Consider the following 26515-nt stretch of genomic DNA (forward strand, 5'->3'; position numbering starts at 1 on the left):
TGAAATAAATTTTATTCTTAGTTTGATTTGAAAGAAAAACGAAAGAACTTGTACTAATGTCTGTGAATGACCATATACAAAGAAAGAAAAGAAAGGAAAAAGCATGACTACAGTACAAGTTCCATACATCTTGGAAGGGACTAGCAGTCACCCAAGGCAAATGCCAAGTAGATTTCATACAATGAATAAGGAGATAGAGGTAATAAGTTTTCTAATATCAAATGCCTATGCCAAATTCCTCAAAGTAAAATAGGTGGTAACAGAATACAACTCAATGTAGGATTTCTAGAGTAAATTTATCCCTTAGATTTGAACTCCTGTGCCATTTACTTGAAGACAGAAAAATTTGGTTAGTCGAAATTTTTTGAGGATTTCCAACTGATTTCCTCGAGTTAAATATCTTCATTACCAAGGTAGTGTTGTCATTACTCTGCTTTCTTTGTTGTGGGATTAATAGTGGGATTTTCTTCTGTTGCTTACATTCTTTGTCATATTTGAGATTTATAAAATTTCTTAAGAGATTTCTATAATAAAAATATTAGGATATATAGCTTCTGCTAAATCCTTAGGGTTCTTTGAGATTATCAATTCGCGAACTTAAGGTTTTATGACTTCCTACATACCAACGACTTTTGTAGATGAGGAAGTCTAACGAAATACTTCTTGTTTCATTATAGACTTGACAATAACTGTTTGTCTAAAAGCTTCTAGAATGTCATTTTGTAGCACAAATAATTTATCAACAGCGTCAAAATTATTCAATGAAATTAGGGTCTATTTTGCAGCCTTGGCTTTTGAATACTATTTTAGCACTCAGAAGCTAGTCCAATTAATTGCAAAACTAACATAGAAACTCTATTTCCTGACAAATTTAACACAACTCAGAATAATGATCAACTGTTCAACCCTATTTTCAGCCTTAACAAGTTAATAGGTAGCTTCCCTAGACCCTCATTTAATATATGTAAATTGAAGTGTGCACGAAAATTAAAGATGCCAAATGGTCATAGGGCCCAGGAGTTGGGAATAAAAAAATTGACTGAACATAGATTCATAAAGCTATGAAGTAGGCCTAGGTAAGACAAAATAATGTGATGCTCCTTCTAGAAGAAGTTTGAAAAGCTGAAAATCCATTCAAAGCAAAAGGAACATTTTCCTTCCCTCAAAATCCAAGAGACAGGAGAGAAAATGATGACTGCATAAATAAGAACCAAAGCTCACATGAGCTCCATCGTATGACTGTAGTAGATGGACTTTACTAAAACACAATGGGAAAAAAGAATATGTAAGATGTGTAACAAGAAATAGAAGATAAACAAACTTCCTTCTAAGTCGTAGATTATATAAATGTATATACACTGATTTGCAATTATAACCTTGTTCATGAAATTGTAAACCAAGACAATGAAAAAAATGCTTCAAGATTCTATTTTAAATCTTAACACTCATAGAAAGATAGAAACAAAATCATCTAAAATATAGAATAAAAGAAACCAGAAAGTATACATTGGCAAAATATTGAAATGATTGTCATAAATCACAACACGTCAATAAGAAGGAATACACAAACAAATAAGAGACAAAATCTTCTTAACATTTTGGACTACAAAAGACACAAATATACCTGGATAATTGTGTAAATATTATGATGGGAGAAACATTAATTAGATATATACATAGAAACCATTGGCTTCAACAAACAAACAAAAAAAATTGGTCTCATTTATAAAACATTAGAATTTGCTCTAGATCAGAATCTTTCTTTGGCAACTACACTGAAAGCAGATAATTTAAAAAAGGCAGAGAAGATAGGGTGCCCCAAATATGGAATAGCAAGGGAAGTGATCAAGCACCCTTTCTTACAGCCCCTTGGCTCAGAGTGTATGGCAGCAGATGGCTCAGAAATTCTAATACTCGACCCTCATCAATTTATACAATGTCAATACAAATAATAACGCGGCCTGGTTTGCAAACAGATATGAAAACTCTACAATATATGCATAAGATGACAACAGGATTTATAATATGGCAAATATGGAAAGGCATAGCTTCAGAAATTTTAGTAGAAACTCTCAGCTCAATGCTCAAATTGTGCAAAATGTCAAATTTTTGTCTGAACTTGAAGCACGACAATGATCTATCACTCTTGACCCTAAGGTAGATATGACTACCAATATGTAAGTTTGCCATATTAGTTATATGTAGAGTATCCTTTTCAAATATAGATTCTTACTTTTCACTGTCAACCTAACTTACCTCTGGACTCCTTCCGTAAATACCTACGAGCTGAACTTTGATGGATCATCAAAAACAATCTGGGCAGAACAGGCACTAGGAGAATCATAAGGAACTCTGTGGATGATCCAATTCTAATGTATAGTGTGATAACCCCATATGTAATCTACGAACTAATCATATTATAATTCTACTCAGGAAACTCATTCCTAAAGATTTATTTAGATAATACAAATTATCATCCTATAATCCTTAAAATAATAATTATCGTAATTATATATATATATATATATTATATGCGTCTTTCATAAATGAATAAAACAATATAAGCAATACTGGAATCACGATGTAATTATATTATAAACCAATTATAAACCGTATTATAAGCTCCAGGTATGCAGCAGTCACAACTGGAAGCAGCGATCCTTTATGAAGAAAGACGCCATACATAGCAAGCAATATACTTGATGGCAAGGAATTAGAAGCCAGCTGATACAGGTCTTCATCCCGATAATCAAAGGAACCTGAGAATGTAGCCTTCAGTACACGGGAAGACTGAGAATTGTCTTAAACCCCATACAAACAGGTCCAGTGCCCACCATTCATAGTGGAGTTGCGATGATTGCGGACAGGAGTCTATTGCGGCTATTCAATGGATTCAGGAGATGTAGCTATGACAAATAATATAAGGAGCAATGAGTCAGAACAGCGATTAATCAAGTGCTACAGCAGCTAATAAATCAATAAACAAGGAAAGAGGAATCGATTGAAGGCAAAGTAATATTAAGCATCGTGGATCATAGAATTCACGATCATGACAAAGGTTAATTAAAAAAGATGATTCGTTAAATAGGCAATGTTTATGTTAAAACTAATCAATTTGTTAAGATGACACTGAAGAGTTGTGTCCCACCATCCGTAAAGAGATGCAACGCTTATTGTACATAGCGATTAAGTTTGATGGGAAAGAGGAAACATATATGATAAGCAAGGGGAAAAAGGAAGAGGGGCGGCGGAAAATATACGGGAGATCAGTCTACACAAACTCTGCAACAGGCTTGCCCAGGTACGTACATCCTACAACAGGGATACCGATTTAAATTAAGATTCTCACAAATACAGCATAATATTCACACTAGTAATTTATACCACTGGAATGAACCAGAGTAGGATATCAATTATATCTGTGCATTATAAACTGACAGTAAATCATTAATTAATTTCTTGTATATTACACATGGATTAAAATATGCAAATAACTATTTGATTTTATTATTCAAACAATCATACGTAAGCTAGCACATAAGCAATTCATCCGATTTACAGTTCAATGCAATATGAGAATAATGAATAAACTACAAGTTCTTAATATTGATGCAGTCAAGGAAGGATATGTGAATGAACAGGGAAAGGCCTGTGAAAAACCATCGGGCATCTATTCCAAGATGGGTAGAGATCAGCAACCCATAGAAAGTCCTTGAGGGTGTCATCCCAAAATTAGGCATGGGCTTGGATCCAAAAACCCTGAGGAAAGATGTCCCGCTGAGGTATCAAAGCGACCTGTTCAAATCCATACTCTTTCCCAAGTTTGCATTGGTAATAGGATCAATACAACCACACTATAAACTGAACCTCACTTAAACATTAAACTACGATATTGATTCATTTTTTTCCTAGTTGCTTGAGAAAGAAATGAAATTAATAATGTCTCCAACAGGTTATATACTTGGCGACATTACAATTGGTATCAGAGCTTGTATCCTGCCACTCCGTGGGGAAAACAGTTCATGCAAAACAATCAAAGAGCCCAAAGGGCATTGGAAAGAGAAAGGAGGAGGTTAGAAGCCGAATCCAACTCAGAATCATATCATTCAATGGCAGAACTAAATCAGGAGGATATGAGATCATTCATGGAAATTACAACTAAAACTTTGATGGAACAAAATGAGAAAACCCAAATGCTCATGGAAACCTTGAAAAACATAAAGGCCTTATCTAAGATCCAACCCTAATGGGAGAGATTTAAATACAAATCAATCAGAAAATAATAGTAGGTCATCCATGCCCAAAAGGAATAATCGATCCTTCCTACCTGGTACAAACACACCCAGAAGGGAAGAAGGGAATAATCAGCCTCCTAACAGCATAGAAGAATTAGCAGAGGCCTACACTAGATTAAGCCCGGAAATAAGAGGAGTTATATCTTTTAGGTTGTATTGTGAAGCAAAAAAACTAGAAGGCCCTAGAAGGGAAAGAGAACCACAAAATAAGAATCTGAAACACAAGGTAAAAAAGGTCACGATACCAAACTTTGATGGGTCAAGCAAAATTTCTGCCCATGGATGGCTCCAAAAACTGAATACATTATTGAACCTTAATCCCATGATGGAAGAAGATGCAATTCAATTTGCCATCTTGCACTTGGAGGACGCAGCCCACGATTGGTGGTATCATGGTGTTCGTACACAAGGATATGAAAATATAAAATCCTATGAAGATTTCTCACAAAAGCTGATAAAATGATTTGACCGGAAACATCCTCAAAAGGATTTTAAAGAACTCACTCAGCAAAAGCAAACAGGATCAGTAGATGAGTACATCAATAGATTCCAAACATTGTCTACGGGGGTTACAGGAATTGATGAAGAAAAGTTAGCCTATCTTTTCGTAGAAGGGTTGAAAGACTCAATAAAGGGATTAGTGGCTGCATTCAAACCCACTACTCTAGATGATGCCATAGAAACAGCCTTACACATAGAAACATCAACACCAAGGAATAAAAGCTCATATGTTTCCACTAAGCCATTCCCAAAGAAAGAGCAATTTCAGAAAAACAGTCCCACCATATAGGAATTGAAAAAGAAGGGCTTATGTTTTAGATGCAAACAACCATGGGGGCAAGGACATCAATGCCCAAAAAGAAGGTTGAATCCATGCCGAAGATGTAATGAAGAATGGGAACTTGACCATAAATGTAAAAACCAAATCCATCAATATGAAGCAACTTCCGAAGATGATGAAGGGGAAAGACCCCAAAAGAAAGCTAAGTATGAGGACGATGGGGAAGGAAAAGTGACTATAGCCACTATTACTTCTAGGAAGCCCAAGCACCGCCCTTTCCGGATGAAAGGAACCCTTAAGGGACAGAAGGTCATTACCTTGGTGGATAGTGGAGCCTCCCACAATTTCATAAGTGAATCCTTGGTGGCAAAAAGGAAACTAGCAACTAAAGAATTTAAAGGTTTTTCTGTAGCAACATCAACAAGGGCTTTGGTAAAATGTACAAGAAAGGTTCATGTTGTGACGTATTCACACATCGCTCCATTGCAAATGGGGACCCCTACTCTTTTTGCTTTCTGGGGTTTGTTTTTCTAGGTCTTTTAGGGTTTTGTCTATTAGCCTTTGCATGTTGAGTGTTGCCAGAGGGATCACTAAGATAGCAGGCTCTCTTTTAGCTAAAGGTGAGTCAGTGGATGCTCCGGGTTAGGGTTTCTTTAAAAGTCTTCCTTAGGGCCTGGTTTTGCTCTTGTTGCTAATTGTGTCTTGCTTGGTGAGTGAATATCCTCTTTGGAGGTTTGAGTTAGGTCAAGTTGGTGAGTGATGAAGTCTGGAATGTCATCCGGATCTTCAAATGGCCTGAAATTTGGCTGTCTGGAATGTCATCCTGATCCTGAAATTTGACTGTCTGGAAAATTGAAGAATCCTCCAAAAACTATATTTTGCATTATAAGTCCTGGAGGTTTGAAACCACTCTCAAACATCCTGACAGTATATATGTTATATTCCATACATGAATCCTGACCGAGAGACCAAAATGTCAAATTTCGCTCCTGACCCTTCCAAAGGGTCCAGAGCGAAATTCTCCATAAGACATTCTACTTTGACCCAAACTTAGAACTAACTCATTCCCAGGCATTATTGAGGGCAAAACACTTGTTTGGATGAAGAAATGTGAGAAATGAAGTCAAGATTTGAGCCTAAATATGAATTTTACTCCTAACCCTTCCAAAGGGTCCAAAGCGAAATTCTTGAATGACCTTATTTTCTCACTTAGACCTTGAAATAAATGCCACTTTGAGAGCAATTTTACTTGATGATGGTAGGAGGAGGCCTAAGAAGTCATATTCAAGCCAAGAAAGGGAGGAAAAAGGTGAGAAATGAGCCCAAGTAGGAATTTCGCTCCTGACCCTTCCAAAGGGTCTACAGCGAAATTCACATAGCCTTCATTATCTTCCTTGATATGGCCAAGTTTTGGACTTCTAAGCATGGTTGGAGTGACCTTGAGGTGTTCTAGCCTTTGAAAGGAGGTTTGATGCGATGAAATGGTAAAAATCAACCTAGAATGGGAATTTCTCTCTTGACCCTTCAAAAGGGTCCAGAGCGAAATTCCCTATAGGTCATGTCCTTGGCCTTGGTCCAGAGCGAAATCCTCATTTGACCCCCTATTTTGCCCAAAGCATTGAAGGGCGAAGTTTTCAAGCTATTTTGGTGGTAAGTGGACTTGATTGTGGTGAGAAGAAATTGGTTAAATCAAGTTTGAGTGAGTTGAGGAGGAAAGAGGTGTGAAATCAACCCAAAACTTGAATTTCGCTCCTGACCCTTCCAAAGGGTCCAGATTGAAGTTCTTAGAAGACACCCACTTCTTCCTTGACTAGACCAAGATTTTAGTTTCTTAAGCATATTGAGAAGGTTTTGACATGTTCTTGCCTTAGGAAGTGAATGGAAGCATCAAAATGTGTAGATTTTGTCCAAGATCAAGAATTTCGCTCCTGACCCTTCCAAAGGGTCTAGGGCGAAATTCTTGGAAACACCTATTTTTCCCTTAGGGGAGGTCAAGTCTTTGGTTTCTATGGCGTGGATGGAAGTAAGATAACATGTCTTTGCCTTTTGAGGTGGTTTGGAGTTGAAGAAATGAAGAATCAAGCCTAGAACATGATTTTCGCTCCTGACCCTTCCAAAGGGTCCAGAGTGAAATTCTTAGAAGACACCCACTTCTTCCTTGACTAGACCAAGTTCTTAGTGTCCAAGGCATGTTGGAGGGTAGATTGGTATGTTCTTGCCTTGACAGGTAGTTGTACGCATTGAAAGATGAAGATTTTTCCTAGAACAAGAATTTCGCTCCTAACCCTTCCAAAGGGTCCAGAGCGAAATTCTTGATAAACCTCTTTTACTTCCATGTTTAGGCCCCAAACCTTGTTCCTTGGGCGAAGAGTGGTGTATTTTTACCTTGCAAAGAAGATTGGAGTTGAAAAGATGAAGAGTCAAGCCTAGAGTTCAAATTTCGCTCCTGACCCTTCCAGAGGGTCCAGGGCGAAATTTCACAAAACCACTCTTTTCTCTCAATTTTATGCTAAGTCAAGTATGGGCTAGGGTAAATTAAGATGGGAGATGTCTTTAGGCATGACTTTGACTTGTTGGTGATCTTCAAACTTGAAGGAATTGAGCAAAAACATGAATTTCGCTCCTGACCCTTCCGAAGGGTCCAGAGCGAAATTCTTAAAATCACCTATTTTCCCTTCAAAGCAAGTCAGGTCTTTGGTTGTTTTGGCTTGGATGGGTGTGAGGTGGCGTGACCTTGCCTTCGAAGATGAATTGAAGTGAGAGGAATGAAAGAATAAGCTCAAAATATGAATTTTGCTCCTGACCCTTCCAAAGGGTCCAAAGCAAAATTCCTTTAAACTACCTTTTCCTTTCATTTTTATGCCAAGCTAAGCCTAGACCAAGGTGGGAGAAGTTGGGGGATGCCCCTAGGATTGCCCTTGAATGGATTGTTGCCTCCAAAAATGAATATTCTAAGCTTGGACAAGGATTTCGCTCCTAACCCTTCCACAGGGTCCAGGGCAAAATCCCTTATAGGTCCTGTCCCTGGCCATGTTTTTTTAGCAAAATTCTCCTTTTAGCCATTTTTGAGGCCAAGTGAATGTTGTCAAGCAAGTTGAGAGATAGATCCAGAGGTGAGAGGCAAAGTGTGAGGAATGGAGTTGAGTGAGGGAAAACAAGCAAATCATGAATTTCGATCCTGACCCTTCCTAAGGGTCCAGGGTGAAATTCTCAATTTTACCTAACTTGCTCATGATGAAGGTCAAGACATGGATTCCTAGGCTTTGGACAAGAGAAAGATAGCATATGATTGTCTTGGAGGCATTTTGAACCAATAAAATGACGAAATTTTAGCTTAAACAAGAATTTCACTCCTGACCCTTCTAGAGGGTCCAGGGTGAAATTTTATGGGGCCTGTCCCTGGGAAGGATTTCAAGCGAACTTCATTTTGATAACTCTTATTGATGATTTAAGGTAGAAAATGCTATGTTAGAATGAATTTATTATGTGTCCTTAATCATCTTATGGTTTGTTTTGCAGATGAAAGGAGACACAGACATCAGACAAGGTGGCATCCCAGTCATCATTCCTCCGGTTGGATTGGTCCACCTCAGCGTGTCCAGATTCAATGTACCTAACTCATCGGGGACGGCACAAACTTCGAGGCACCTACCCCTGCTTCCTATTGGTCCTCACTCTTGGAATGTAATTTTCTCATTGGCTAAGGAAGTTTGTTGTAAAAAAACCCTAATTAGGGTTTCTATCTTGTAATCCTAGCCATTGGTTCTAAGTCAATCAGAGCCATCAATCTATAAAGGGTTCTCTATACAAAGCCATGGCTCCTCATTTGTAAAGGTTAATAGTTGGTTAATAGATAATAGTCAGAGATTGATTAATAGAGAATAGATAGTAGAATAGCAAATAGAATAGCAATTAGAGTAGATTAGGAAGAGAAGGCAAGAAATTGTTGCCTTGATTGTAAATGAACCCCCTTTTCATTGAAGATAAGGTGAAATGTGTCGTTTCTTTGCAATATGCATGGTCTCTTGTTGAATCTTCATTTTAGATGATAGTTAATTAAATTGAATGAAAGAAGTTATTGAATGCACTCGCGTGGAATCCACCTAGTCCAAACCACTAGCCTTTTGCTTACTGTAAATGCGCCTTGCGTGGTCAACTGGCATAGAACGAGCTTAATCCCGAGTCATAACACCTCTGTTGTTCATGCATTATCTTGAATGGTGATCAGTATCTGATGGTGTACGATTTGAACATATTTGAAACATCCCTTAGAAGATCGCACTGAGTTGGTGTTAAATTGTTCAAACTGATGGTGAGACCCAGCCCAGTAGGACTCCACCTAGTCACTCATCCATCTTCTCACATTCTAGGTCTTAGAGTAGACTTCCTGAACCCTATATCTTTTGTCATTCCTTTATCTTCCAGATAGTAAATAGGACTTGTGATTCCAACAAATCAGACGTTCTGGTCATCGAATGTAAGTCCCCTTGTGATTCCAACAAAATCACATCGTACCGCAAAGAGCTTATCCACACATAGAGAACCTACATATTAGAACCTTGGAGTTACTCCGACTGATCCTTTAGCGAGATCTTCAGCAGTCGGGAAACTTTGTTCAAGAGAGGATAAGGTACCTTTAGGTATTTTATTCTGTGTTTGGTCCTGTACAAAAGACACATCAACAGTTCCCCAATTAGAAGTGCTAGTAGGGACATACCCTCTTAAAGCAAACTTTTATGTGGTTCCATCAGATTCTGACTTAATATTGGGCACTCCATGGATCTACTCATTGGGATGCTTCTTGTTTGATCTACCAAATCTCACAATCCGCTTCCTACACAAAGGGGAGGAAGTAATACTAAAAGGGTTACCCAACGGATCTCCAAAGATAGTCTCTTGTAAAAAAATGGAAAAAATGTTTAGGAAAGATCAAGGAGAATGGGCAGCACAATGTCTAATCCTTGACCAAACCACACCTCAAGGGAAAACAATACATATATAAGTAGAACCCATCCTAAGGAAGCACAAAAAAGTTTTTGATGACATTCCTCCCGGATTACCACCAAAAAGGGGATTTGAACATATTATAGAATTGGAAAAAGGAGCTCAACTAGTAATCACCACACCATACTGACACCCACAAAAGTTTAAGGAGGAGATAGAGAAAACTATAAATGAATTACTAGAAATGGGTCACATTCAGCCCAGTTCTAGCTCGTTTGCATCATCAGTGGTATTAGTTAAGAAAAAGTTGGAACAATGAGGATGTGTATTGACTATAGGGCTTTGAACAAGAAAACCATAAAGAATCGATACCCTATTCCTAGAGTGGATGAACCCATAGATGAACTACATCGAGCCAAATACTTTTCAAAAATTGACTTAAGGTCAGGGTATCACCAAATCAGGATGAGAACGGAAGACATTCCCAAAACAGCATTTAGGTGCCACTATGGGCACTTTGAATTCCTCGTCCTACCCTTTGGCTTAACCAATGCCCTAGCAACATTTCAATCTTGCATGAATCATACCTTCAGGAAGCAACTCAGAAAATTTTTGATAATATTCTTTGATGATATCCTCATATATAGCAGGACTTGGGAGGATCACCTTAAACACATTGATGAAGTATTGGGAATTCTTGAACAAGAGTCACTCTATGCTAAAACATCAAAATGTGACTTTGGACTAAAGGAGATCTTGTACTTAGGCCACAAAATCAGTGAGCAAAGAGTAAGTGTTGATGAAGACAAAATCAAGGCTATCAAGGAATGGCCTAAACCTAAAACATTGACCCAACTCAGAGGATTTATTGGACTTTGCAGTTATTACAAATAATTTGTAAAGGGATTCTCAAAAATAGCAGCACCCCTTACAGACTTAACCAAAAAGGGAGTATTTGGATGGAATGAGCAAGCACAACAAGCTTTTGAAGAACTCAAGAAGGCCATGAGTTCATGCCCAATTTTGGCTGTCCTTGATTTCTCTCTACCATTTGAATTACAATGTGATGCATCAGGGGAAGGCATCGGTGCAGTACTAATGCAGAACAAACATCCCATTTCTTTTGAGAGAAGGAAACTCCACCCTTCGGAAAGATCCTATTCCATCTACGATAAAGAGATGTTGGCAATCATGCATGCCTTGGCAAAATTTAGGCAATACCTAGTTTGTGGTAAATTCTTGGTAAAAACGGGCCATAACAGTTTGTAGTTCTTCCTTAGACAAAAGGATCTGAACAATCGTCAACAGAAATGGGTGAGCAAACTACAAGCTTACAATTTTGACATAGAATATGTAAAGGGGAAGAATAATGTTGTAGCTGATGCACTCTCTAGAAGGCCGTACTTATGTACACTGACAAATGTCACACCAGATTGGAAATACGCCATCATGGCAGAATACACCAAAGATCCCCATGCCAATGAAATCATGGAGTGAAGCATACCATCAGAGGATTATAAGGTGGTAGAAGGAGTGATCTTATACAAAAACAGAATATATCTTACTCCGGGATAAAAAATGAAGACAACCATCATTAAAGAATTTCATGACAGCCCCCTTTCGGGTCATCAAGGGTACTACAAAACATACAAACAAGGGAAAGTTATTCATGGAAGGGACTTAAAAAGGACATACTCAAGCATGTTCAAGAGTGCATGCCCTGCTAGAGGAATAAAGCAGAACAAGTACATCCCGCCAGATTGCTGCAACCACTACCAATACCCGATCAGAAGTGGGAAAGTATCTCCATGGATTTTATAGTTGGCCTTCCCAAGGTTCAAGGGAAAGATTGCATATATGTGGTAGTGGATTGTTTGAGTAAATACTCACTTTATGGCTATATCTACAAAATACCGAGCACCTCAAGTTGCAGACGTATTCTTCAAAGAAGTATTTAGACTACATGGGCTGCCAAGGAATATTGTTAGTGACAGAGATAGCAGATTTTTTAGTATGTTTTGGCAAGAGCTATTCCATTTGACAGGGACAAAATTGACACCTAGCACAAGTTACCACCCTCAAACTGATGGACAGACAGAAATTGTAAATAAATGGGTAGAAGGTTATTTGAGGAACTATGTCACGGGACAACAAAATGCATGGGTAAAATGGCTACACCTGGGTGAGTATTGTTACAATACCACACATCATCTATCCATTGGGATGAGTTCGTTCAAGGCACTATACAGTTATGAAGCCTCTTCCTTTGGAGGTTTGATCCTTCTAGAAAGAAGGGTACTAAGAGCCAAGGATTCTGTGCAACAAAATATGGATATTATGAGAGTACTCAAAGATAACCTTCACCATGCACAAAGCCAACAAAAGATGTACGCTGACCGAAACAGGACTGATTGAGTTTTTGAAGTCGAAGATTGGGTATTTTTGAGGTTACAACCCTATAAACAAGGATCTATTAAAACCAGTGGAGCAGAAAAAATTGAAACCACGATTCTACAGGTCGTACAAAGTCCTAGGGAAGATTGGAAAAGTGGCTTATGAATTAGAACTACCCGAACATAGTAGGATTCATAATGTCTTTCATGTATCCAGACTTAAAAAGGTCCTCGTCAACAAATTGAACCATGCAAGGAACTGCCGCCACTAGATGACGAGGGAAAACTCATCTTAGAACCTGAGAGAGTTCTTAGCATGAGGGAAAAGCAACTAAGAAACAAGACCATTCCGAAATATTTGATCAAGTGGAAGGGCCTACCAGAAGAAGACACATCATGGGAAGAAGCAGATATTTTCGAACACCCAAACCTTAAGTTGCTTGAGGACAAGCAAATTTAGGAGGGGTGGACTGTGATAACCCCATATGTAATCTACGAACTAATCATATTATAATTCTACTCAAGAAACTCATTCCTAAAGATTTATTTAGATAATACAAATTATCATCCTATAATCCTTAAAATAATAATTATCGTAATTATATATATATATATATATATATATATAATATGCGTCTTTCATAAATGAATAAAACAATATAAGCAATACTGGAATCACGATGTAATTATATTATAAATCAATTATAAACCATGTTATAAGCTCCAAGTATGCAGCAGTCACAACCGGAAGCAACAATCCTTTATGAAGAAAGACACCATACATAGCAAGCAATATACTTGATGACAAGGAATTAGAAGCCAGCTGATACAGGTCTTCATCCCGATAATCAAAGGAACTCGAGAATGCAGCCTTCTAGTACACAGTGTTATGACGTATTCACACATCGCCCCATTGCAAATGGGGACCCCTACTTTTTGCTTTCTAGGGTTAGTTTAGTTTGCTTGGTTGCCTGGTTCTTGTCTATTGACCTTTTGCATTTGGAGGGTTGCCAGGGGGCTCATTAGGATAGCAAGCTTTGCTTGAGTCAGGTGGATCTACTCAAGAGGTCAGGTCAATTGAGTGATTAGGGGTAATTTAGATCATTCCTAGAATGCTTTTTGTGTACTATTTGGTCACACTTGAAGTTGCTAAATCAAACCTTGGTTGAATGCATAATGTCCTCCTAGGTCCCATCCCTTACATCAAGGGCAGAGTGAATTCGCCTTGAGAAGTCTGGAATGTCATCCTGATCTTCAAATGTCCTGAAATTTGGCTGTCTAGAATGTCATCTTGATCTTAAAATTTGACTAAGTCTAGAAAATTGAAGAATCCTCCAAAAATTAGATTTTGCATTATAACTCCTGGAGGTCCGAAACCACTCTCAAACATCCTGACAATATATATGGAATATAACTGACAAAGAGGCTAAAATGTCAAATTTTGCTCCTGACCCTTCCAAAGCGTCCAGAGCGAAATTTCCCAAAAGGACCTAATTCTTCACCTAAATCATTGAATGGTTGAGCAAATTTGCAAGGATATGGAAGGAAATGGATCTAGGATCAAGTCTAAGGCAAAGTCAAGTCAGTTCCAAGGTGAATTGAGTCTAGAATAGAATTTCGCTACTGACCCTTCTAAAGGGTCCAAAGCGAATTCCTCTATAGGACACTCTACATTGATCAAAACTATGAACTAATCCATGTCCCAGGTATTATTGAAGGCAATTCACTTGTTTGGATGAAGAAATGTGAAAATGAAGTCAGGATTTGAGCCAAAGGGTGAATTTCGCTCCTGACCCTTCCAAAGGGTCCAGAGCGAAATTCATATAAGACCCTATTTTTTCACAAAATCTTGAAGAGAATGCCAATTTGAACTGGATGATGATGGAAGGAGGCCTAATAAGTTGTATCCAAGCCAAGGAAAGGAGAAAGGGAGTGAGAAATGAGCCTAAAATGAAAATTTCGCTCTTGACCCTTCCAAAGGGTCCAGAGTGAAATTCACATTTCCTCTATTTTGCTCCTTGTTATGCCAAATTTGTTGACTTCTAAGGCGTGTTGGAAGGGCTTTGATGCATGTTTGCCTTTGAAAGGAGGTTTGAGGCGATGAAATGGTGAAAACCAACCTAAAGTAGGAATTTCACTCCTGACCCTTCCAAAGGGTCCAGAGCGAAATCCTCATTTTGACCCTCTATTTTGCCTTAAGAACTAGAAGGACCTTGTTTTGAGCTAATTTGGTGGTGAATTGCCTAGATTATGGTGAAAGGAGGTTGGATAAATCAAGTTTGAAGTGAATTGAGGAGAGAAGAGGTGTGAAATCAACCCAAAGTGTGAATTTTGTTCTTGACCCTTCCAAAGGGTCTAGAGCGAAATTCCTAGAAAACACTATTTTCTTCCTTGTTTAGACTGAAAGCCTTGTTCCTTGGACATATTGGGGGTAAATGGACATGTTCTTGCCTTAGGAAGTGAATGAATGCATTGAAAAGTGAGGATTTTGTCCAAGATTGGGAATTTCGCTCTTGACCCTTCCAAAGGGTCCAGAGCGAAATTCTCCATAAACCTCATTTCCTTCCTTGTTTGGACCAACATCTTAGTTCCTTGGGCATATTTGGAAGTGGATTGACATGTTTTTGCCTTAGTAAGTGAAGAAGTGAAGGAGTGAAGGATTTTGTCCTAAATCATGAATTTCGCTCCTGACCCTTCCAAAGGGTCCAGAGCGAAATTCTTGAAAACACCTATTTTCCCTTTGGAGGAGGTCAAATCCTTGGTTTTTATGGCGTGGATGGAAGTGAAGTGATGTGTCCTTGCCTTTTGAGGTAGTTTGGAGTTGAAAAAAATGAAGAAATGAGTTCAAGACATGAATTTCGCTCCTGACCCTTCCAAAGGGTCCAGAGCGAAATTCCCAAAATCTCCTTTTTCTCCCAATTTTGTGTTTGAAGAGGAAATTGAGCTAAAATGCAAATTTCGCTCCTGACCCTTCCAAAGGGTCCAGAGCGCAATTCCTAGGAGGTCTAATATTTTGCCTAGGTCTTTGAGCAAAACCTATTCCTAGACAGTTTTGGAGGTGAAAGGCTAGGCCTAAGATTATGAAATGATGAAATGATGAAATGAGGTCTAAATTGAGCAAAATAGCAAATTTCGCTCTTGACCCTTCCAAAGGGTCCAAAGCGAAATTCTTATAGGGTCTGTCCCTCGGGAGGATCTTGAGCGAACTTCATTTTAATGTCTTCTTGTTGATGATTTAAGGTAAGGAATGCTATGTTAAGATGAATATATCATGTGTACTTAATCATCTTTTGGTTTGTTTTGCAGATGGAGAAGATCAGGCCAAGACAAGGACAACCTATTCCAGTCTCATCATCATCAAGGACATTCCAAATGCATAAAGGAGGACTCTAGGTGTTTTGAAGCGTTGGGAGACTTCAAGTGTTCGAGGAGTTGCAAACTAGCCTCAAGACCTCATTCTACCACATGAAAAAACCACATGATGACAGAGAAGAATGACCATACCAACACTTCAAGGCAAGGTATGCTACCAGAGAAAGAAGAACTTGACAGTAAGGAAGCCTCATCAAGCACATAGAGAATCAAGGAGTGCATCATTCATCGCATCAAGGACAGAGGAGGATCAACCAAGATACAAACGTCAGACAAGGTGGCATCCCAGTCACTTTTCCTCCAGTCGTATTGGTCCACCTCAACATGTCTAGATTCAATGTACCTAATTTATCAAGGATGGCACAAACTTCGGTGTACCTACCCCTACTTCCTATTGGTCCACACTCATTGAATGTAATTTTCTCATTGGCTAAGGAAGTTTATTATAACAAACCCTAATTAGGGTTTCTATCTTGTAATCCTAACCATTCATTCTAAATCAATCAGAACCATTGAATTGTAAAGAGCTCCTTATATAAAGCTCTGGCTCTTCATTTGAAAAGGTTAATAGTCAGTGAATAGTTAGAGATAGTCAATAGTCAGTAGTGGTATTCAAGAGCAATTAGTTTTTAGGGTAGAGTAGAAAGAGAAGGCAAAGATTGTTGTCAAGACATTGTTGCAAAAGACATGTAAACTTCATTGAAGAAATGGTGAATTCTATGTGTTGATTCAACAATTTGCATGGTCTCTATACTTCTCAAATTTAATTACATGTTATTAGATGAATGGAAGGAATTTGTATGATCAATGGTGAAATTTGTATATCCATACTACTAGCGGTTTGTTGATTGCAAACTTGCCTTGCGTAGTCAACTGGAATCATTCAACTTAAGCTTAACTTCAATTATCGCTTCTTCATTGATATGCATCAACCTGACGGTGTCTATGCTTGTAGCGGTGATCTGAACATCATAAAGCTATCCTTAGAAGATCGCACTAACCTTGTGGAGATGATCATAGCATGTCAAAGCAAGACTTAGTTAGAGTTTCATCAAAGGTCATCCATTGCTCCTACATTCTTAGTGTTAGAATTAGATTCCTCTCCAACCCTTATCTTTTTTCCCTTTTTTAAAAATCAAGGATCAGTAAAAACCCATGTTCCAATGATATCCAAAGTAAATCAGATGCTCAGGTCATCAAATGTAAGTCCCCTTGTGATTCCAGCATAATCACATCATACCAAAAGAGCTTATCCACATGTAGAGACCCTACATATCAGAACCTTGGAGTTGCTCCGATTGATCCTTCGACGAGATCTTCAGCAGTCGAGGAAACTTTGTTCAAGAGAAGATAAGATACCTTGGTATTTTATTTTGTTTTCGCATGTGCATAAAAAACACATCAACACACGGGAAGACTAAGAATTGTCTTAAACCCCATACAAACACATCCAGTGCCCACCATTCATACTGGAGTTGCGATGATTGCGGACTGGAGTCTATTGCGGCTATTCAACGGATTCAAGAGATGTAGCTATGACAAATAATATAAGGAGCAATAAGTCAGAACAGCGATTAATCAAGTGCTACAGCAACTAATAAATAGATAAACAAGGAAAGAGGAATCGATTGAAGGCAAATTAATATTAAGCATCGCGGATCATAGAATTCACGATCATGACAAAGGTTAATTAAAAAAGATGATTCGTTAAATAGGCAATGTTTATGTTAAAACTAATAAATTTGTTAAGATGACGCTGAAGAGTTGTGTCCCACCATTCGTAAAGAGATGCAACGCTTATTGTACATAGCGATTAAGTTTGATGGGAAAGAGGAAACATATATAATAAGCAAGGGGAAAAAGGAAGAGGGGCGGCGGAAAATATATGGGAGATCAGTCTACACAAACTCTGCAACAGGCTTGCCCAGGTACGTACATCCTACAACAAGGATACCAATTTAAATTAAGTTTCTCACAAATACAGCATAATATTCACACTAGTAATTTATAAGTCAGAAACTATAAGTCTGACTATAATCTGTAACCACTGGAATGAACAGAGTAGGATATCAATTATATCTGTGCATTATAAACTGACAGTAAATCATTAATTAATTTCTTGTATATTACACATGGATTAAAATATACAAATAACTATTTGATTTTATTATTCAAACAATTATACGTAAGCTAGTACATAAGCAGTTCATCCGATTTACAGTTCAATGCAATATGAGAATAATGAATAAACTACAAGTTCTTAATATTGATGCAGTCAAGGAAGGATATGTGAATGAACAGGGAAAGGCCTGTGTAAAACCATCGGGCATCTATGATGGGTAGAGATCAGCAACCCATAGAAAGTCCTTGAGGGTGTCATCCCAAAATTAGGCATGGGCTTGGATCCAAAAACCCTGAGGAAAGATGTCCCGCTGAGGTATCAAAGCGACCTGTTCAAATCCATACTCTTTCCCAAGTTTGCATTGGTAATAAGATCAATATAACCACACTATAAACTGAACCTCACTTAAACATTAAACTACGATATTAATTCATTTTTTCCCTAGTTGCTTGAGAAAGAAATGAAATTAGTAATGTCTCCAACAGGTTATATACTTGGGGGCATTACATATTGTCCATGCATGGTAGAGCAGACTAACAACTATGTTGAAATGTTATCCTAACGACTATACTTGGGACTTTAGTTAGCAACTGTCACAAAATCACACTGAGGCAAATAGAGTGAGACACCAAGAATATTCGGCTGTCCACACAAGTTCAGAATAATATATGGTGCAGCTTAATTAGCATGAAATGGCATAAGCAGAGAAAGATAAATTGGAAACAGTGTAGTTCCATTTAACGCATAATTTACCAAATATCTCCAATTAAGTATATGCAATAGCTGTACAAGACAAGGAGTCACAACAGTGTGGCAGATCATCTAGCTAACCCAGCTATAAACAAAAATATGATACTCTAGAAGTGCAAAATAGTACAGGACAAATGTCTTTCCAGCTAAAACAACTGGTAGAAGACAGAAGCCCTGAAGCAAATAGTGAGTTAAAATGAATAAAACCCAAATTTTGAGGACATGAGCAGTCATTGCAAGCTACAGGATTCAACCCAATAATTAATATAACAGTCAGTATCAGTTTGCTCTTTCAGCTCAGATTGAAAATCAAGAAAGGGAATATAGAGGTACAGCAAACTAATCAGGACACCTATCACATTCCATTGAGATCTAATTGAATGGCTCTGTCCAAGACTGTGAATTTGGCTTTCCCTAACAATCTTAATAGAAAAAGGAACCCTAAGGTGAATCCCAAAACACAAAAGGCCTAAGAAGGATAGTCCTCAAAATTCAAAAGATGAGAAGGGGTGAAAAAAGAAGAAAATGGAAAGGATGAAATAGATAACATCGTTTCATTAGTCTCAAAAGATGATCAAGATGATTTTAACAAAAATGACAAAACCAAAGGATAATGAAGAAGGTTAAACAACTAAATATAACGCCAAGGATCAAAAGGAGGTTTAATCAATGGTTGTCATAAACACATAGTGGTACAAAATTGGATTTCAAGAAAGGACACCAACAAGAGATCAAGTATTACCAAAGGACATCCACTTATAATGGAAGAATTGCTAGCCAACAAACCTAACAAAAAGGGAAACAAAATAAATGAACTTCAGCTTGATAAGGATATTCACACCCATAGTACAAAAGGAAATACCAAAGGTCCATAAATGTCACCATAAGACAATTGAAGCAAATGAACCAGAGGTTATCCCCATTTCTAGAGACATTCTAGGCAAATATGGAAAGACAGATGCACTAGTGAAAATAATATAGATGAACAAGTTTCAATGGAAAAGGTTCATAAATAATATGAAATTATATATGCTCAACTTATTCATGAGGTGACAAATTCAAGAAAAGGCTATCATATTAGACTATGTTGCAAGGTTCTATAAAAGACCCCATACTCATAAAGATCTGCGTTAGGGCCGAGATGGCTTGGGATTCGTCCAAGGCCTGCCCCAAGCACCTCAATTTCCTACCCCATATCCATAAGGGTTAAGTTCGAGGCCAAGATGGCTTGGGGTTCGTCCAAGGTCCACCTCAAGCACCTTGGGTTCCCTATGGATCCTTTTGTAAACCCATAGGGAACTAGAGGTGCACAAGGCGAACCCTAGGAAAACTTGAGCAAACCAAGGTGGGCCCATGGACCACCCAAAAGAAAAAGAAAAAATATCATGCCTTATAAGATTTTTATTAACAAAAAAATGCCAAAATTGTCATGCTCCCTTTTCCCATGAGATTTTGAATTACTCATAAGCCCATTTTTCATTTCTCATGGGCTTAGAGAAAGTAACATAGAGAAATGTGGGTGTTTAAATTGGCACCCTAATTATGGGGCCATGAGTGTCATGTAATAAGTTGATCATTTCAAAAATGGTGTTAGCCAAGGATTGTATGCATATTTTGGAGGGAAAGGAAAAGAATTTGAAAATTGCATATTTAATCAAGATAGGGATCAAGAGAAGGTAAGCTTGTTTATCCATTTATTGCACTCAAACAGATTGGAAATCTTGTTCATCTATCATTGGAGATTGAAGGACAAAAACCCCCTTATTTCCATAGCTAGTTAGTGGATGAATAACTCTATTGGTTGAAAATTTTATACACTTGGGGTATGTGCAAAATTGTGGTTTCAGCCACAGTGTGTGAGTATGATACTCTCTTAATTTAGGGAAGGCTCCCCCTATCTACAAACTAAACTAATCTAATATGGGTGGGACAATAGTCTTTCTTCTTATTTCAAGTAAAAATATACTCTTTTCTCTTCATAGAAATGTAATAGCAATTGGAAATAAATAACAGCAAATACAAAAATGAGACTTTTTGTAGGAATTGGAACATAATGGGAAGCAAAGATTCCATGAAAGTACAAAGACCTTCATCACTTCCCCGAGATGGGAAAACAGAAAGAAAGCTCAAAGTCTACAACTTTCTATTCTCCTATCAACCTTTTTAAATGATTTTCTGGTAACCAAGCACAATATGTACAACTCAAAGTCTAACTACATGATGCACTACACCTTACATACACAAGTCTTAAAAATAGAAGTAGCACAAAGTCTACAAGCTATCTTCCCACTTGAGCTTTCCACGCTAGCTTCAAATATGATAAGCAGCTCAAAGTCTGCAAGACCAAATCGAAAAACCAAACATATAACTCTAAATACAATTAGCAGCTCAAAGTCTGCTAGATTGAATTTATATCCCTCTTGAATAACACCTCAAAAATCACAATCAATCTCCAAAAAATGTTGTCACATAACACCTTGAATCAACACAGTTTGAAAGCAATTTGCCTCTTTTAATTGACTGCAATCTAATTTACAACTAAGCTCAAAGTCTTAGAGTGTACATACAAACTGGCAGAGTTTTGTTGCATTGACAAAAGATATCAATTACACTAGACCCCCTCAAGTATTTATAGGAGAGGGGCCTTGAGAAAATTGTGGGAGGATCCCAACTAAATTGAGAAATTCTCTCAACCACCATGACTTATTCCAACTACTAACTAAGACTTATTCAAAATTACAAGTCATATTCTAAATCGACTTGTAATCAGCTTACTTGTAAATAAAAAAGTGCAAGTGATAAACTTGAAATTACAAAATTGTTTTTTTTACAAGTAAACTTGTCAAAATACATATCTGAAACTATTCTATGTGTCCCAAGACACAATATTAACTACATCTTCTGTTTTGAAAATCTTCATGCTGCTTCAGGATGCTAGAACTTGAAGTATTCAAGATTGGTGAAGACATCTCGAACCGGAACGGGAATTTGCATCCTTAATGATCTTTGTGTCTTTCGCCAATGAACTTGAATCTTATCTTCTTGCTTAGGGTAGTACTGGCTTTTCTAGAGAGAAGTTATTTGCAAGCCTGAAGTAAGAAGCCTATCTCTGTCTTGAAAGAATTCATATCACTTATCCATCTCCTTGTGTGGCTCCGTCATATTGTTCTTTCTCCAATCTTGGAATTTGCTTGCAAAATAAGGCCCATGCCTTAATTTATTGATTTGGTACGTCGTGTGTGCAAACAGGATTGACATGGGTGAGACAAAGGGACTGCAAAAATGGGCTCACAAGTGAATTTCAGGTTTTAAGGACTGCATTACATGTGTGGAAAAACAAGAGCATTGACTTGCAATTGTGGAGAACATGCAACTTCATACATGCAATGGCTAACTACAAGTTTGCACTTGTAATTTTGGGCCTTTAAGACACATTTTCACATGTTTTTGAGTGCATTTTGGACCAATTTCGGGTTCTGGAAGGCTGACTGCAAGTGAAGACATACCTGTGATTTAGTTTTAAAATTTTGACTGCAAGTAGACTTTAAATGGGAAAAATGGATGAAAGTGAAATGAATGGATGAAATGGTGAGAATGGGATTTTGACATGAAGGAGAAGATGGAAGGAATGACAATGTACATGTATGGGAAAAAATATTTTCAGCTTGAAAACTTGGAAAAAGGGAAAAAATTCAACTTGTAATCAGATTTGTAAAACCCGAAATCAAATGAATGAGTCTCATGGCAATTCTTCAACATTTGTAAATTTTGTAAAAAGAAGATTAACTCTTTTTACAAAAAGGGGAAGGTCAACATTACCACAGTTACTTGTAATCGGGTTTTGAAAATGTAATGTTCCCGTTTTCGTGAGCATCAAAGTTCGAGGGATTAGCCTATTATTTTGACTCTTGTACGCTAACATGTTTGGATAGAGAGTCTCAGTGGTAGTTCCACTTCTTCAGTTCAGTCTTGGTTTCAATTCCAGGGCGTTTGCAGTCAGAGTATGGGCTTAGTTGAGGGACTTACTATTTATAGTAAGTTAATCTAGCAGTTGTGTTATTTTTAGTCAGGGCACCTAGACACATGGGGGTTATTCAGTGTTGATCCCATCTTCTGACGGCACGTCAAAAGATTGAATATTGAGGGAGATATTAATATTTTAGTGGTTAAGTTATTTAATTAACTTATATGGATTTTATTAAGTCATAAAGTGACTTTATTAAAATTATAAGCCACTTAAATATTACAAAGTGACTTTATAGAAAATTAAAAGGTCGCTTTAAATATTAAAAGTGATTTTAAATCACTTAAATGAAAAGGTACGTTCAAGATGAATTTGAACTATTGAAAATTGATTTAAATACATTTAATGTATTTAAATTTGCATTTGGGCGTACAATTTGAGAATTGGCCATTTGGGGGTTATAAGGGAATTGAAGGCAATTCACACTCATATTATTGATTATTGATTATTTGACATTGCTTGTTATTTTGCTCTGTGGAATTCTTTGACAAGGGTTTCAAAGGTTTGGCCATTGAAAAACGAAAAATTCTTCGTGGATCTGTGACTGTGAGATTGTGGAAGATCAGCTAAATTATTGCAATTGTGAAGGCTTCATTCAAGAGTCTTATTTTGCTTCAACAGAGATTCTTTTATCCAGATATTGCAGATTTTTCAATAAGGAAAGGGAAAATCAGGTTAGATGCCCCTTTTAGCAGCATACTTCATTTCAATAAGCAGCTGTACCATTTCTAGTTGTTGGTCGTACAATTCAGGCTTGGAACGTGAGGTCCAGGAAAGGGACGTCCTGGAGGGCTGAAACGCCTTCCTTCTTGCATTTTGGTTGCACAATTTCCAACGCCTAGCACATACAGGGTATTCCATCACTTTTCTGGCTTGAAGAAATATTTTCCTAGACTTGTACACCTATTTTGGTCAGTTTCCCAATTCTGGCTGGCAAACTCCAGAATTCTTTATTTAAAATAAGCTGAGGACCTAGGGGTATGTTTTATGTATTAGTTTAATTTGTAGCAGTTATCTAATTCATAATATAGATTCAATTACCCTATATTTGGTATCTATTCAGTTTTATGAGCAATTCTTGTCTGTGCACTTGTTATTTTTTAATTCAAAATTGTCCAAAACCCTTGAAAATCCAAAAACAAATCAGCAATAGTATTTCAGGAGAGTTAGAACCAGCAAGTTCCTACAGTGGTAGCAAAGCTCTAATCCTCCCTTCCTGGAGGGTTAGAGGTTCTTTATGCATCAGCATCAGTTTGGGCCTCACAGGTTTTACACACGCAAGAGGCTTGGTTTACAAGGAAACCAGGATCAATTTGAAGAGATATCATTTGGAATCACTGAGCTCACACGATTGTCATTTGAGTGACCCGCACTCTTGCATTGTTTCAGTCATGGGTAAAATGAAGTCTATACACGAGATCATGCCTGAGCTCATGCAGGCCTTTCAAAACTATGATAGGAATTTAACAAGGTTTTTACAACATCCGGAAATTTTGGATCCCTTGTTTGCAAAGAAAAAGAAAACAAACACTAATTCAAATAATCTTATCAGTACAAAGGAAATAATGGAAAAGAAGGTGAGTTTTGAAGAGAATGTTGACATTATTAGCACTCAAGAAGTTGTTATCAGTCATGACAACAAGTCTGATCTTTATGACAGCAGTCTTCCACTTGAGCCTAATGATGATTTGAAAGTCATGGCAAGTTCAGAAAGTGTTGTGGTAGTGACCTTGAGTTTTGGCACTCATGATACCAGTGTCAAAAATGAAGATTGCATGGAAATATTGACCCCTAACAGTTTTGATCTATATGACAACAGTGACGAAATTTTGAATCAGCATGACACAACAGTGACTTCACATGTGCAAGATGCTTCTATTAAGTTGTCACATGAAGGTACTCGAGATTTGGGTACTAATGGTGCAATGTGTAATGTGGATTCATGTCATGATGGGTCTGATTTTTCAGATCAGACCTTAGAAAACAAGCTAGAAGGTTCATATGTTGATATGGGATCCCAGGATCGTGAGTTGGATGGACATGCAGTTATATTAGGAGTGGAAGTGTGTGAAGATTGTAATGAACCCTTGTTGTACCTGCCTCGCCTTCTTGATAATTAGGGGCCTGATCTGTTCACAGAAGGTTTTATTTAGGGCCAAATAAACGGATTTATGGTTTCCTGCAACATTATAGATATTTCATTTTATATATTAGCAGTAATATTAAATCAGTGGCATAATTATTGCAGTACAAAATACATACACAACCCATTCTAGACTTTGAGGACTCTCTAGGTTGGCTGGGCTACCCATCCAAACCCATCCCGTCTCTTAGGGCTAATAGGGCCACCTGAGGATGAGCCCAACATACCCCTGGACTACCCTCATTATCTCAAATGTACTAACAAACAAAAGATAACAAGAAGATAATAAATGCCTACAGAAATATAGATTCATAATTATAGAATTAGCATTACTTGATTAACATTTATCCATTTTGTTAATTTGTAGGGGTTGATTCATTACGTTTGTGCCTAGTTGCAGGAATATGACTATCATTAATTAGTATTCCTTTTCTTTGCTTATTTGTTGCGTTTGTGAATGAATGAATTATGTTTATTCTCCTGTCTGATACTAAAGTTCATTTTAATGAGTCATACTAAACTTGATATTGCAGGTTACCTATTTGGCGTGAAAGATAAGTTCATTTTACCCTTTTTGCTCGTTACAGATGTGTTTAGTTCATTGGCAAGAAATATTATGCATGGAACCGATTTAGCAATTAATCTGGGCCACTAGTTAGATTATATTCATTACTGTTATATGAAGGATGAATTAAAGGAAAGCAGATTGAATACGACCTGCACAGGGAAATACTTCATTGGCGATAAACCCATGGGCACATTTCGACACCCAGATGGACTGGCCTGAGAACGTACCACATTGTTGGCAATGGAGAGAGATGCTTACTAGGCGCTGGTTCTTCATCGCTAGGAAGAACCAACGACTAGCCCTCCACATTGTCCACTGCCTGATGCACTCACTGGCTAATCCTTATGGCTGTCCAGGCATCATAAAATATGAAACTGAAATAAATATTATTGCTAAGTAACAAAGTTACCTATTAGACGCTTCTCCTTGCCCTTCTCTCGTGCTTCCCTTGGGGTGCGGGGTTTATACCTCTTGAAACCACGTGATTCCCTTTGAAACATGGCGTCTATTTTGGAGGTGACTTGGGAATGGACACGTCCTTTCATCACTCATACTAGTTAAGATAAAACGCATTTAAGCGGTAAAATAATTTATGCATTGGAAGAAAATATATGTTCATGTACATGCATAGTTTATGTTTCTAGTCATTTCCGCTGTCTACACGGGAATATGACAAAGATATTGTCATATCAGCAGCTTCTACCTTACCAGTTGAGCCATCTTTTGAGGTACATAGCAGCAGTACCTTAGTTTTTGATGTGTGCACTGATGTTAGCACACATGATGTTACTTATCATGAGATGAGTGATGTTGATATAGCCTCATATCACAATACAGATTTTGGGTCAGAACACTTGCATGGGAGTTATAAGTTTCAGGGTCCTCATCATTTGGTTGGGCAACTTAAGGTTAATGATGGCATGATTGCCACAGCCTTAGAGCACTTTGATGTTGCTCGTCAAATGTTGGCCACGTTTGGTTGGGGTACTCCTATGTCAGATGAGCATGGTGATAGTGGCCTTTCCGTAGCAAAGTTCCATTCACTACGAGAAGCCATTGGGATAATGAAACATAATTCTTTATCTTGAATGAAATCTGAAAGTATCAAACAACAAACTACTTT

General features: G+C 37.7%; 1 protein-coding gene across 1 annotated transcript in view; it reads right to left on the reverse strand.

Moving 5' to 3' along the window:
- Nucleotides 1-2607: 2607 nt before the first annotated feature.
- Nucleotides 2608-26515, reverse strand: part of LOC131071448 (transcription factor RADIALIS) — a 121328-nt gene continuing 97420 nt past the window's right edge. The window contains exon 2 of the mRNA XM_058007297.2: nucleotides 2608-2906. Within this exon, the coding sequence (XP_057863280.1) occupies nucleotides 2894-2906 (13 nt within the window). The 3' untranslated portion in view covers nucleotides 2608-2893. The remainder of the gene's footprint in view (nucleotides 2907-26515) is intronic.

Source organism: Cryptomeria japonica, chromosome 1, assembly GCF_030272615.1.
Source record: "Cryptomeria japonica chromosome 1, Sugi_1.0, whole genome shotgun sequence".
In the NCBI taxonomy this organism is placed as follows: domain Eukaryota; kingdom Viridiplantae; phylum Streptophyta; class Pinopsida; order Cupressales; family Cupressaceae; genus Cryptomeria; species Cryptomeria japonica.